Here is a 13,443-nt window from a genome sequence, read left to right as displayed (position 1 = left end):
GATAAAAGATTCAGAAACTGAGTTGGGCCATCATCTCTTATCCAGTCATGGCTCAGTTAGTCAAGCAAATGTCTCCTGGATTTGTTATATTTACAGTTATACTCTAAAAGTAACATATCTGGGAAAACAGCATTTTCTTAAATCACATCTTGGAAATGAAAAAAATCGACATCTATTGTTAACTTTGAGGGCAGTATCATTGTGGTGAAGACGTGATTGGTTTCCTTATACAACACTACTGTTTTTTGTTGTGGGTATTTGTATAATGTTTTATGTGTTGCATTTATGATATGTAGCTTATCTGCTACCTGGGTCAAGTCTCTCTTATAAAAGAGATAATAATAATAAAAAAAACATGTTTGATGAAATAAAATGGATTTCTTTAAACTGTTTCAAGTCAGCAAAACAGCAGGATGTGAAATTCTTGAGTGCACTTTCCATACAGTAAAGCACTGCTGTATTATTTGTGATCCAAAAAACCCCACTGCACTGTGTTTATAAACTGTTCCCTTTACCAAACCAAGATTTATTAAAGAAGAGCTGGTGTAGAGTTTGGTTTATTTCCAAGCACACATGGTTTTGTGTTTGGGCAGAAAAGTTTCACATGATTCAAAGTTCAAATTAATCCTCATTTGTCTTATACTGGGCCTTGGTGCACCCCTACAGCTCTACAGAGCTATTCATCCTCCTTTTAATCCTACATTCTTCTGACTGGTTGCCCATAATATGAGCATCCACTACTGTAATCTTACATATATTATTCTATAATAATATATAGATCTGGATCAACAGTCGGGTATGGCACATGCTGCGTACTCGGTCTCTCGCATTTAGATCAGGAAATGAGATGGAGTACAAAGCTGCGAAGTATGGACTGAGGAAAGCCATCACAGTGGCTAAGAGGCAGTACAGAGAGAAGCTGGATGGCAAGTCCTGATGTAGCAACGCCTGCAGCACATCACAGAGTATAGGGCCACCACCAGCACCAGCACCATCAGCTCTGTAGGCGGTCTGCTGGATGATCTCAATACATTCTACACCCGCTTCAAGACCTCCCAGACCCTCTAGACCCCCCAGATCACCAGGACCTGCCAGAACCCCCAGACCACCCAACCCCCACCCCCGTCAGTGGTCTCAATAGACCAGGTGCACAAAACCCCGAGGAGGATCGACCCCCGTAAGGCAGCAGGACCAGACAACATCCCGGGACGGGCCCTTTAAGCATGTGCCAATGAGCTGGCGGAGGTTCTTACCTCTCCCTCAACCAGAACACTGTCCTCACATGCTTCAAGACCACAACCATCATCCCTCTCCCCAAGACAAGCCCAGCCACCTGCCTGAATGACTATAGACCAGTTGCACTCACTCCAATCATTGAAAAGTGTTTTGAGAGAGTGGTGCTGGCCTACATCCAGAGCAACATCACAGACACTCTGGATCCCCTGCAGTATGCCCGCCGGCCCAATAGGTCTACGTCAGACGCCATCATTGCTGCCCTTCACTATTCCCTCTCCCATCTGGAAAACAAATACTCATACATCAGGGTACTTTTTGTTGATTACACCTCCTCCTTCAATACTGTCATCCCACACAAACTCACTCGCAAGCTGGCAACACTCGGCCTACACCCCACCCTACGTGACTAGCTACTGGACATTTTGACTGGCAGGGCCCAATCCGTCAGGATCGGCAACAGGACTTCAGTCAGCATTATTACAAACGCAGGAGTTCCACAAGGTTGCGTCCTCAGTTCCATCCTCTAGACCCTGTACGCCCACGACTGTGTCACCTCCAACAAAGATAACATTATTTTGAAGTTCGCAGACGACACTGCAGTGATCGGTCGCATCACTGGAGGGGACAAAGCGGCTTACAGGAGAGAGGTGGCCGGTCTGGTGTCATGGTGTGAGGACAACAACCTCACCCTCACCACTGACAAGACAAAGGAGATGATAGTGGACACGAGGAAGAAGAGGAGGCCTCACCAGCCGCAGTTTATCCGGGGCCTTGAAGTGGAGAGGGTGAGCAGCTTTAGATACCTGGGCGTCTACATCTCTGAGGACCTCACCTGGACACTGAAAACCTCACAGCTGGTTAAGAAGGCGCAGCAGCAGCTGTATTTCCTGAGGAGGCTGAGGAAATTTGGTATGTCGGCCAAGATCCTCAGCAAGTTCTACAGCTGCATTGTGGAGAGCACACTGACCAGCTGGATTACTGCAGCAAACGCCTGCAGAGAGTAATAACAGCTGCAGAGAAGATCATGAGGATTCTGCTGCCCTCTCTGCAGAGCATCTACCATCACAGAGTCCAGAGGAGAGCTGCCTCCATCCTCAAAGACCCCACACACCCCCAACACGGACTGTTCACACTTCTGCCATCGGGACGAAGGTTTAGAAGTGTGAAATCCAGAACATCCCGACTCAACAACTCCTTCTTCCCCACTGCTGTCAGACTCTTGAACAGCTGAACTATTTTTGAACAGTAATAATAATTAACCTGTATTAATTATTAAGCTATAGCTCTTTTGCACACATCTCTGTTTCACACTTCAATATTTTGTCTCCTTTTCTGTCTTCATTTATTTATTTGTACTATTTGTATTTTGTCTGTTCTATTTCTATTGTATATATTAATCAGCATCTGTGGGTGGACAGCAAAGAAAGAATTTCATTGCACAAAGAAATGCATTTTTTTCTTTGAACACATGACAATAGACACTTTGAATCTTGAATCCTGAATCTTTGAATCTATAATAGCTCCACGTCAAATAATAAAGTCTCTGCAAATAGCACAAATTAGTTACATGTACCTTTTTCCACGCAGCAGCTAAAGCTTTGTGCAGGCCGTAGGGTCGTAGAACCTGCAGACCCTCGCAGGTGTTGTACATCTGCCGACAAACTAAAATAAAGGCTCCACATAATGAATGGGGCATATCAGATTCACACAACGATGGCAATTCCTTGTCGAGCAGCCTCTGGGTGAACTGTATGATGATATGAGCAGCAAAGGTTCTGCAGACGAGGGTGAAAAAAGACAATGTTTATTATAGAGCCACAACATGAGATTTTTAGATTGTAAGTATAGCAATTTCAACTTGTGGCTTTACATGCCTACACTGGAGGTCTCCAAAGCACTTTCATACACTCACATTTTTAATGAGCTAGCATACAGAAGTGAAGCCATAGGTGGTTGGTAAATACATTCTTGGTCATTCACAACAATAGAATGTGTTTCTGGACAGACTGAAGGAAACTACAGTGCAGACTAGTCATTGTCAGGCAACAGAATATAACGCAGTATAATATAACCCCAGCTGCTCACAAACCAGCAGCAGCCTCATGTTCCAATCTGCTCTCGGTGCAGAATAAGCAGGATTTGCTATGCAAATTTAACTCTGTATTAAAATCTTCCAGCTAAGTTAGGAAAATGTAATTTATTCATTACTATCAAGAACGACAAAACGACGCTGCGAATTTAATCACAACATCTCACCTCTCACTGTGGGCTGCGACGAGATTCTTCTCAAATAAGAAGAGCGCTAATCCTCTGTCTGTGTTTGCAATACGAGCCAGAATATCTGCAATGAGACTCAGGGTTGCTGCAGGAGACTTTAACTCAGCCTGCAAAGCACAGAAAATAAACACACAAAATTACCAACTGCTTCAGAAAAATTGGCACCTGAACAGATACTCAACACTGAAATAACACATTTATCTTTCACAATAATGGAACTGAAGAAAAAACTACTACATTTCATAACCAAAGCCTCTGTAATTCCATTTTCTGGAAGGCTGAACGATGACAAGTCCTTACGCAGAGGACAGCTATGTTACTCTTAAGATGAGGAGTCTCCATTTGAAAATTATTGCACTAAAAATGTAAAAGGAAAGTAGTTTACATGCTTATTTACTATGAGTAGAAAGTCATGGTTGGACACTTTACACTTGAAACTGTATGAATCAAAAACCTTTTTTGTAATCTGCAAATGGTGTGTGTGTGTGTGTGTGTGTGTGTGTGTGTGTGTGTGTGTGTGTGTGTGTGTGTGTGTGTGTGTGTGTGTGTGTGTGTGTGTGTGTGTGCGTGCGTGTAGGTATGCTTGTGACCTTCTGTCCATTGAGCAGCGCTATAACAGGAGTTAGTAGCTTCTCTATAACTGGAGTCTGATAGAGACACTCTGTAGCGCATTCTGTCTGTTCACATAGCATCCAAAGCACCTCCATCACAAGGGTGCTGGGCGACAGGACGTCCGAACCTACCGAAAGTAAATGAATTAATATGCATTTAACGACATTAATTAGCTGAATTAAATGCATATGAAATCATCTAATTACATTAATACCCACTAGGATTATATCTGCCCACTAGGTTTACACTTTTAGATCACCTAAATATGCAATCAATGACCATTTTGTGCTGCTTTCATGTCAGTAAGATGATTCAAGCCAATACTAGCAAGTTGTACCTAACAAAGTGGCCAATGAACTTGTATTTCCACTATTTTGAGATATGCATATATCCACCGACTTTTTCTCATATCACAGCCTTATTCCACAATGGCTTAAATTCATGTTTCACCTCAAACAGACACAGTTTCAGCATTCCTCTATGGAGAGAGAAGAACCTTACAAGAGAACAACTATTTCTACAGCAGTCCACCAGGCCTATATAGTAGCCAGACAGTAGCCAGTCAGTAAAAGACACGTGACACCCAACCTGGAGTTTTTTCCCAAAATGCACCTGGAGGACTCTCAGACCCGGAGAAACTAAATTATCTGGTCTGATGAAACAAAAGTTTTTGGCCTGAATGCTAAGCGCCATGTCTAGAGGAAACCAGGTGTCACTCATCACCTGGCCAATAACATCCCTACACTGAAGCATGGTGGTGTGGATGTTTTTTGTTAGCAGGAACTGGGAAAGATGAACGAAGAAAAGTTCAGACGTAGTTAATGATAACGTACTCCAAAAGGCTCTGAACACAGACTGGGTCTAAGGTTCATTTTCCAGCAGGACGACAAGATAACAAAGGAGTGGTTTCTGGACCACTGTGTGAATGTCCTTGAGCGAACTATTGTGAAATGGCTGTGTACTAATGCAACCAGCCAGATGGAGCTTGAGAGGTTGAGGTAAGAAGAATGGGAGCAACTGCAAAAAAAATAGATGTGCCAAGCTTGTAGCATCATACCCAAAGAGACTTCAGGCTGTAACTGCTGCCATAGGCGCTTTAACAAAGTGACGAGCAAAGACTGTGGATACTTAAATACGTGGTATATTCTTGTTATTATATTTTTAATAAACAAAAGAACTCTAAGCAAACTTTTTCACTTTGTCATTAAGGAGTACTATGTGTAGGATTTTGAGGTGAAAAATTAATTGAATCCATTTTGGACTAAGGCTCTAACATGACAAACTGTGGAACAAGTAAAGCGCTTTTGAGAAGCACTTTATTTCTGATATATGCCAATACATGCCCAAAGATACAGAGAACACAGATGATGTCTGTGAGGATCATAAATGAATATCTGGGACCAATCTTTATAAGAATGTTGTTGCTTTTAATACTACATGCACATAACTCTAAGACTATTAAAAGCCACGTATAACTAGAGTTCAATGTTGTGTAACAAGAGAAAATTACAAAAGTGAAGATTTACAAGTCATGTTTGTGTTATAGCTGGAAACTTAGCCTAATGGGGCTTTAAATTCAAACATCTTACCCTCCATTCGAGACTAAATCTGTCGCAGAGTGCACTGTGCTGTATCATATTGCTGCTCAAAATACAATCTCAAGAATGCTTCATGTGATCTGCATCAGACAGCAGGTAAAATATTAATATAAATATCTGTCTTAGTCAGCATGACTCTCTGTCTCAGCCAAAGGAGATTACCCTCTGACAAAGTCAAGGTGGGGAACAATATTGATCACTGGACCAACATTTCTCTAACGTAATTCATGAGAATGAATGGGGCAATAAAGTCTTCAAGGAGACAAATTAAGTACTACACGACTCAGTACAAGGTTAAGAGATAAAAGATATGGCCCGAGGAGTTCTTTTTCCATCTCATACGTTGGGTCACTAACCTACCTCAGCAGTTGATTTGAAATTCTCCTATCTGAACAGAGACCAATAAGGAAGCTGAAATTCTACTATATACCCGCGTGTGCGTATGCATGCCCTACCTGTGTGTGAGGAATCCCTGTCCAGAGGTCTAGGGTGTTTATACATTATGTTAAGCAGGATGACAACGAGGTCTGTCAGGGTAACAGGATCTGAAATAGACATAATAAATCAATCAATCAGTTGATAGTCACCGTGTCTAGACAGCGACTAAAAATATTAGGTGGGTAAGGAAATAGTCCATATCAAAAGTTAAGGTCAACCTTAGAGACAAGGATCAGCCCCTTGTGTGTAGTTCACTTAACATATTATGTGCACAGTGGGTTTTAGTATCCACAGACTTTTAAAAGTGTCTTAATATGACATTTCATTACAAGCCTAAATATCACCAACAGTTCCTGGTTGCACGTACTACAATAAAGAGAGCTTCTGCTTTTCTAAAACTTTAAATAAAAGAAAATATTTGGGAGTAGGACTTTGTTCTGAAAAAAAAAAAGAAAATTAAAAACATTTAAGAAAACTAAGAAAAAGATATTCAGATCTCTCCTTTTCTCACTGTGCATCTGTTTCATGCCATTAACCTTTAATGATTCATCTCCCAGTACCATCCTATAGGTGCAGATGGTCTACAGTTCAAACACTGTGTCCTTTCTTTCTATGTTCATCTCTTCTCTCTACATCTTTGTCTCCCCCTGTAACCTGTGAGACAACCTGAAGAACTCTTAAAAAAGAGATTCTCTTGTTTCCCCACATTCACCGAATTCTTCCTCATAAGGAATCAATTTATTGCTTGGTTTCTCATCATTATTATAGTGTTGTATAGTCGTAGCATGAGTACATAAAGCGCCATGGTATAACTATATATACATTATATTAAATAAAACTATAACTATAACAAGAAAATGTTAAACTGAAAACACTAAACACTGAATATACTGCTAAAAATCTGAAGGCAGAACAGACTGCGACTGTGTGGCAGGACAGTGAATTGAAGTTATACTGAACTCCAGACTCCAGACAGCTACATATGTGAACACCTGGCGTCAGTGGTGCTCTCACAAAAATACAAAAATAAAAAATCCTGGTAGAATACCGCACTTAGATTTTAAAATGTCATAGTACATGTTTTTAAAAAAACTGCACTGAAAGCTTTAGGAGGTGATAAACTATAACACACAGATAGGGTATCCAGGTCAACACTTGAAGATGTGGTCATTATCCATGAGTTGCTGGTCAACACCCTAGTTGTGTAACCTATGTTGGATAAAATTACAAAACAGGGGTGATTTGACTGTACACGAATGTCCTGAGAGGAGTTATTAATTAGTAAATCAATTACAGTTCAGGAAAGTCAGATGATGAGTCTGCTTTAATCAACTGACTAAGTGAAATGTAACTATTATGTAACTTTATTAGTAATTACAGTGGGGTGGAGGGCTAAAATCTCTGTTCGAGGGAGGATTATACATGCTGATCAGACACAGTCCTGCACTATAAAGATTACATCTACTAAAGGAGATATGACGATCTGTACATGGCAATAAACTCTCAAGATCAGTGTCAAGATGATACAACAGACGACATGTTGAGTTATGTAACATAATCCTGCACCATCAAACCTTTGTATTTCCTTATTTTGATGGGAAAGAGCTTTTTTCCATTGGTGTAGATGATGAGCTTCCCTAGGACACACAGAGAGTGTACAAAGCAGCAATACTCGAGCTCTTTTCCAGAATAAACACTCCTCTGTACCAAACCTGAAACATTAAGAGAAAAATCAAAGTGATACATTGTTACAATATATTACTGATATTGTAACAGATGATTTAAGGAACTAAAATGAGAAAAAGAGAAGAAAACAATGTGGAAAAAAAATGTGGCAGCACTGAGATGGACACAGTTTTCACACTGTTCATATCAAAGGCCTCAGAATTACAATGAGACTGACAGGTGAAAAAATGTGTCAGGCTTGCAGTGTCTCTAGAGAGCAGAAAGCCAAAAGAGGCACAGCTCGGAAAAAAACTATGTCTTTTATGAGGACTATATCAGTGGCGAGGGAACTGGCATATCGCAACTTATCCAAGACAAGGTCACAATGTTCAGTCTCAAGGAGCCAGCTGGCTTACAGGAGATAACAGGCTCCACTTGCATTCCCTTATGCCCCATCTGCACCTGTATTCATTCTGGTTTATTCCATTTTAGCACGTAGCTTTGCAAATGGATATGCACCATGTCCATGTTACTCTATAATTATCATGTTATTTTTAATTTATCAAATACTTGACACAAACAGATAATTTCGTAAAAAAATTAGAAGGAATTCATTAAAAAATGTTTCCTAAAATTTGAGAAAAAAAAACCACTTAATGGTGATGCAAAGGGCTGTCGATAATCTCCAGTATTGCCTCTTGTTTGTACACATTGTTGAGAACGTCATTCAAAACTGGACTGCGTCATGTAATATGTAATGTATTCCTGAAGTGTTGCTATGCCAATTTGTCAGTGTTATAACTTGTCCTTTCCACCATTTTTCCTCTGTCCACCTATGTTTTAATGTCTGTGCATAAAAGAAGCTGAATAAATGATGGCAAAGTCTAGGTACGAACACTCAAAGGCTTCAAATGAAGCATTACTTTCTCATTAGACTTTCACAGTAGTTCACTCTGAGAGTTTTATTTTTTGGTTTGTTTCACAAGACACATTAAATCAGCATTACTGCAAATGTGCTGATGCTTAGCACACAGGGAGAGGCCCAGAGTGAAGTTTGGTATTTGAATATGCCTGAGAGAGTACACAAACCTGATGAAGAAATAATGAGATTAGGGAGTGGTTGTTTTTTTTTAACTTGCCAATGCTCCGCTGCTCCCCTGACTCAGTTGTCTCATTTGTGAAACGTTCACAGGACTCATTGTACTTGATGCACTGCTGAAGAGCTGCTACAGCCTGTGAAAGAAAAGATATAATGCATGTTGCTTCGGATGCTAAGCATGTTAAATTAGCTGAATAAAATGACGACGGCTAATGTGCATTGCCAAATTTGTAGACTACTGTCATAAACAGGCCAAAAACTGAACAATTACTTAAAAATTCAGTCAGAATCTCAGTGCAACCTCCTCTTATCCAATCAAGAGATTTAAGACTAGAAGCCATGCTTTTAATCTAAATCCAAGCACTGTGGGGAATTTTAATGCCCTGCGATGCAAGAGCAGTTTAGGCTTACAGTGTTTCAGAAAGATATTGGCAGTTTCTTTAGAGAAAGTTTCAGCGGCGATTCCACAGTAACTCTTCTAAAGTCACAGTTAAAAGGGAGGTTTGAGCTAAAAAAAAAAGACCAATTCTTGAATGTCAAAGTGCCACTCCTGTTCTGTGCCCTTTTGTCTAAAAGACCAGTACACTGAACTGTTTGGCTGTGATTTACACCTGCACCCCACAAAATGACACAAACAGGACCATTTTCATAGGAGGTGTCAGAAGCAGTTAGATACAGCCAGTCTTTTGGAAAATCTCTTTAGCTTTTCAACAAGTTTACATCTTAGTAAAGGTAGAATTTAGGAGAAGGTTCTCAATAAGGCCCAAAAACCAAACCAGAAAATGCTGACTGTAGCATTTTCTGTCATTATGCAAATGTGCTGTTTATAAGATTGGGAAAACCTGCAGTCAGCTGAGAATGAGCAAGTCACTTGGATGAGTGGCGAAACGTTTCTCCCACTGAAAACGCTACGTCCAGATGAACAGAATCAACTTTTGGAGGCTGACTACAGCATTTCAATATGGAAACAGGTCACCCTTGGGCTCTGCAGGTAAATGGATTTGTTTGGGAAAAACCAAGATTTTCATCAGTTCACCAGTTTCCTCTGGTCCAATCACAGCTTTGCTTTCTCATGAGCACAATGTCTGTTTTAGATGCAAGTTTTGATGCCTTTTGGATGACCCAAGAACCAGGCCAATATAATGTTTGCCTGATACTATCAGCCACTATCTCACAGATATAATAATTTCAGGATTTTTGTTGTCAAATATGCACCAACAGAAAAAAAAAATGTATTTTATTCAACCACAAAGCAAAGAAATGTGTGAGGGTCAGTTAGAAATGTTGTAAAGACATATTTTGTCCAGCAGTGTTTACAGAGCACTCAGTATCATTTGAAGCACAGAGAGTAGTATCACAGCTTAGCAGATGGTAATATATTCCCTTTTAATTTAGCTCCAACTATATGCATATATATGGACAGAAAGCATGTGAGAGAGAATATCTTGATATTGACTTTAAAAAAAAAAAATCCCTAATAATATCTATCTGTACTGTCCTCAAATATCCAGTATTGACTCGGGTTAATCCTTTTGATGTTCATTTGCTCCCCTCTTGTCTCAGACCTTTCAGAAGTACAAAGCAGTGAAAGATCCTTATTATTGAGTAAACCACTCACCACAGACTTGTATTTTCTCTCCAGGAGTCTGAGAATCACAGCCCTGCTGTAGTAGCCATGCTGAGAGGGAGGCAGAGGCCAGGAGAAAACCAGAAAAAATATACGTTACAGAGTGCAATATAAACAAGAGAGGATGGAGATCAAAACATTAAAATGCAATACACAAACACAGCGGTTCATACAAAAATTCAGTCTGTGTAAATCTGAAACTGTGGGCATACACACCATCCACTTTTTAAACCAAGTGGCTTTTACATCCAGTAAAGCCAGTAAGTGAACTGGTTCCAGGACTCTCTCAGTTCCTGGTGAGCCATGTTCGTGATGGAAGGACAGCAGGGAAAAGGTGTTTTCTATAACTTCTTCCATGTATCTATAAGCAAGGTCGAGAAACAAAAACACAAAATAAGTTCACAGTCCGTTCCATCATTCTATAAATAATTACGTATATTAAGTGATATGTATTTGTGGGTCAAATTTCACACCCTCTTAAAATGAATCATTTAAAAACGTACTAAGTGTTCTTTTTTTTATACATCAGATTTGAAAAGTAGCATCTGGATAGTCCGTGATGGTTGGGCACACAATCAAGAAACAAGATAAAGACAACTTACTTCTCTGGATGACGTATCCAGAAGTTAGTCACCTCCTTTTGAAAATCATTCATCAGTCGAATCTGAAACAAGACACACAGAGAGAAAAACAGTGTGTGCACTTTATTTTTGACATGATATAGTTAAGAAGCTCTTGTAGAAAAGTTGCTGTACCTGCTTGAGGAGACGACTGATCTCAGGCCTGTTAACGTCAATGGTAGCTGAGCCACTTGGAAAGCTCAGCTTATGGGACAGAAAACTTGACTCCACAGATTTAGCTGCACATTCAAAGGCAAATTCTTATTACAAGCCACACAAGATAATATGGATTTTGGATGTATAGCAGTGAGCTACAACCACTCAAAGATACAGTAAGTAACATGGATCACATTAGTACAGTTGCATTTTCTGCTTGGAAATTTCCTGAAAGTAACCTCGTCCCATAAAATCCACAAACCAAACATCTCCTTCCATCTAAACATAAAACCAAAACTACTTCCCATGTGTCACTGAATAACAAGCTGCTTTTCATTTGCTCTGTAAATAAACAAGTGACCCTTTAAGATATACTTTTTTTTTTATTTTACTTTTTAAAAAACATCTTTGTTTAATTCAAACACAACAGTCCAGCACACTACATTAAAACCCAGAAGGGTCCATTGAGAGTTACCTACCCAGGCTTGTGTAAATTTCTCGTGTCACATTCAGAGGAGAGGATGAGAGGCTTTTAGCAAAGAATCGCAGCGCATTATCCTGACAGAGGTGAGATGACACGCGTGAACATACATTCACAGCCATTTATATAACCAATCAATGATACCTACGTTCTAAATGATAAGAAAATTCAGTGAGAAGAACAGAAAGAAGATTAAGGATCCGTGGAATGAGGAACAGGTTTTTCAATGTTCAATTATAAAGCATAAAATCGTTAATAACAACAACATGGTTATTATTGATTTATTTATTAATGAATAAATGATTAATGCTACTTATTTTACTGCAGTGTGCAGATGAGGCTGCTCAGGACTCACACTGAGGTCGGGATCCGGCTCGCTCAGAGCTACGCAGAGGTTCAGACGCAGGCTGCTCCAGCTCTCACAGCTAAGCACATCAGATGTAGGAGCACGGCAGAGGACCTTCAGAGCCTCCCAACGCACCTACACACAGACTCACATCAAGCACCTGGACTACACTGCCAATTATGCCGAGGAGTGGTTCGTGACCTTTTAGCTGGTTAACCCTTTACACAAACCAATGTCTACTTGCAACCCTACTTGCAAGTGCTAACTGTGCCAACAAACAGCGACCGTTTCACTCAAACTGATTCAAAATCAGTTTAAGTGCAAAATTAAACAAGACCATCTCCAGTTTTTCCAACATGGATAAATGTGAAGATAATGTCAAGTTAAAAGATTAAGACAAAGAAAAAAAACCCTGATTAGAAATCTACGGAAAGATTAAAGGGACATTTTTCTCGCTCTTGCCTGCAACTCTTTGAAGAGACCTGATCATCTAACTGGGAAAGATGGATTTGTGCTACAGAATCCTCCAGTGACCTAAAGAAAAACCAAAAGATATGTCTAAGTTGTTTACCTCTTTGGGCTTGCTGGAGTCAAGCTTTTCAGCCAAAATTTGCAGCTGCTCTTGTCTAAAGAATCCATAACTCTGGGAATGAAAAAAAGACAGGAAATGGGGGGGAAAGCGTCATTACTCACCAAAAAGCAAAAAGAAAATATCTCTCAAAACAGCTTCACTCTATGTCTAAAGATTGATTTTCACCCCCGTTCCATGTATCATGGAAAGAAAGAAACTTGTGAAATTAATGTCATCCAGAAATTGGGGCCAGAATACAACATAAAGGCAAAAAATTAATAAAACAAGTGTTTATTGGCATCATTTGTAAGCAGTTTTCTCTAACCCGACTGAAGGACGAGCCACTGTCAGAGCAGTTGTCAGTGAACTGGATGTTGGACTGCCTATGCTGCTTCTCTTGGTGCGTCTCCTCCTTTCTCAGCTGGTCCTCCTCAGACTTGTTTTTTAAAGACTCCACAACTGTTATCATGGTGTTTTTTAAGGTGTGTATCATCTGCTGGTACCTGTCATAAAGAGAGAAAGTGAATGAGCTAAACTAGGTCAACCAATATGATTGCATGAGTCACAGCAAGCCTAAACATTGCTTCATATGAAACTCAAGTGAAAGGTAATTACTGCATCAATTTATAGCTGAAAGCAGGGAAATTCAGCGCTGAGATTGGATGGTGCAGTTATCCAATATGGAAAAAAAGAAAGAAATATACTGTAAATACAAAT

The 13,443-nt window shown here is 39.9% G+C and overlaps 1 protein-coding gene across 2 annotated transcripts in view; it reads right to left on the bottom strand.

Moving 5' to 3' along the window:
• tbc1d32 (TBC1 domain family, member 32) overlaps positions 1 to 13,443 on the bottom strand; it is a 188,946-nt gene that overhangs the window by 170,266 nt on the left and 5,237 nt on the right. For both annotated transcript variants that reach the window (XM_026194049.2, XM_026194048.2), the window contains exons 4-17: positions 13,052 to 13,229; positions 12,727 to 12,798; positions 12,165 to 12,290; positions 11,808 to 11,886; positions 11,308 to 11,411; positions 11,155 to 11,216; positions 10,769 to 10,913; positions 10,544 to 10,603; positions 8,966 to 9,059; positions 7,736 to 7,873; positions 6,179 to 6,268; positions 4,104 to 4,252; positions 3,493 to 3,620; positions 2,810 to 3,011 (exon numbers count right to left, since the gene is read on the bottom strand). In XM_026194049.2, the coding sequence (XP_026049834.2) occupies positions 2,810 to 3,011; positions 3,493 to 3,620; positions 4,104 to 4,252; positions 6,179 to 6,268; positions 7,736 to 7,873; positions 8,966 to 9,059; positions 10,544 to 10,603; positions 10,769 to 10,913; positions 11,155 to 11,216; positions 11,308 to 11,411; positions 11,808 to 11,886; positions 12,165 to 12,290; positions 12,727 to 12,798; positions 13,052 to 13,229 (1,627 nt within the window). The remainder of the gene's footprint in view (positions 1 to 2,809; positions 3,012 to 3,492; positions 3,621 to 4,103; positions 4,253 to 6,178; positions 6,269 to 7,735; positions 7,874 to 8,965; positions 9,060 to 10,543; positions 10,604 to 10,768; positions 10,914 to 11,154; positions 11,217 to 11,307; positions 11,412 to 11,807; positions 11,887 to 12,164; positions 12,291 to 12,726; positions 12,799 to 13,051; positions 13,230 to 13,443) is intronic.

The sequence above is a fragment of the Astatotilapia calliptera genome, chromosome 15 (assembly GCF_964374335.1).
Source record: "Astatotilapia calliptera chromosome 15, fAstCal68.1, whole genome shotgun sequence".
NCBI lineage: Eukaryota > Metazoa > Chordata > Actinopteri > Cichliformes > Cichlidae > Astatotilapia > Astatotilapia calliptera.
Note: the sequence above shows the minus strand (reverse complement) of the source record. Positions and strands in the feature narration are given on the sequence as shown.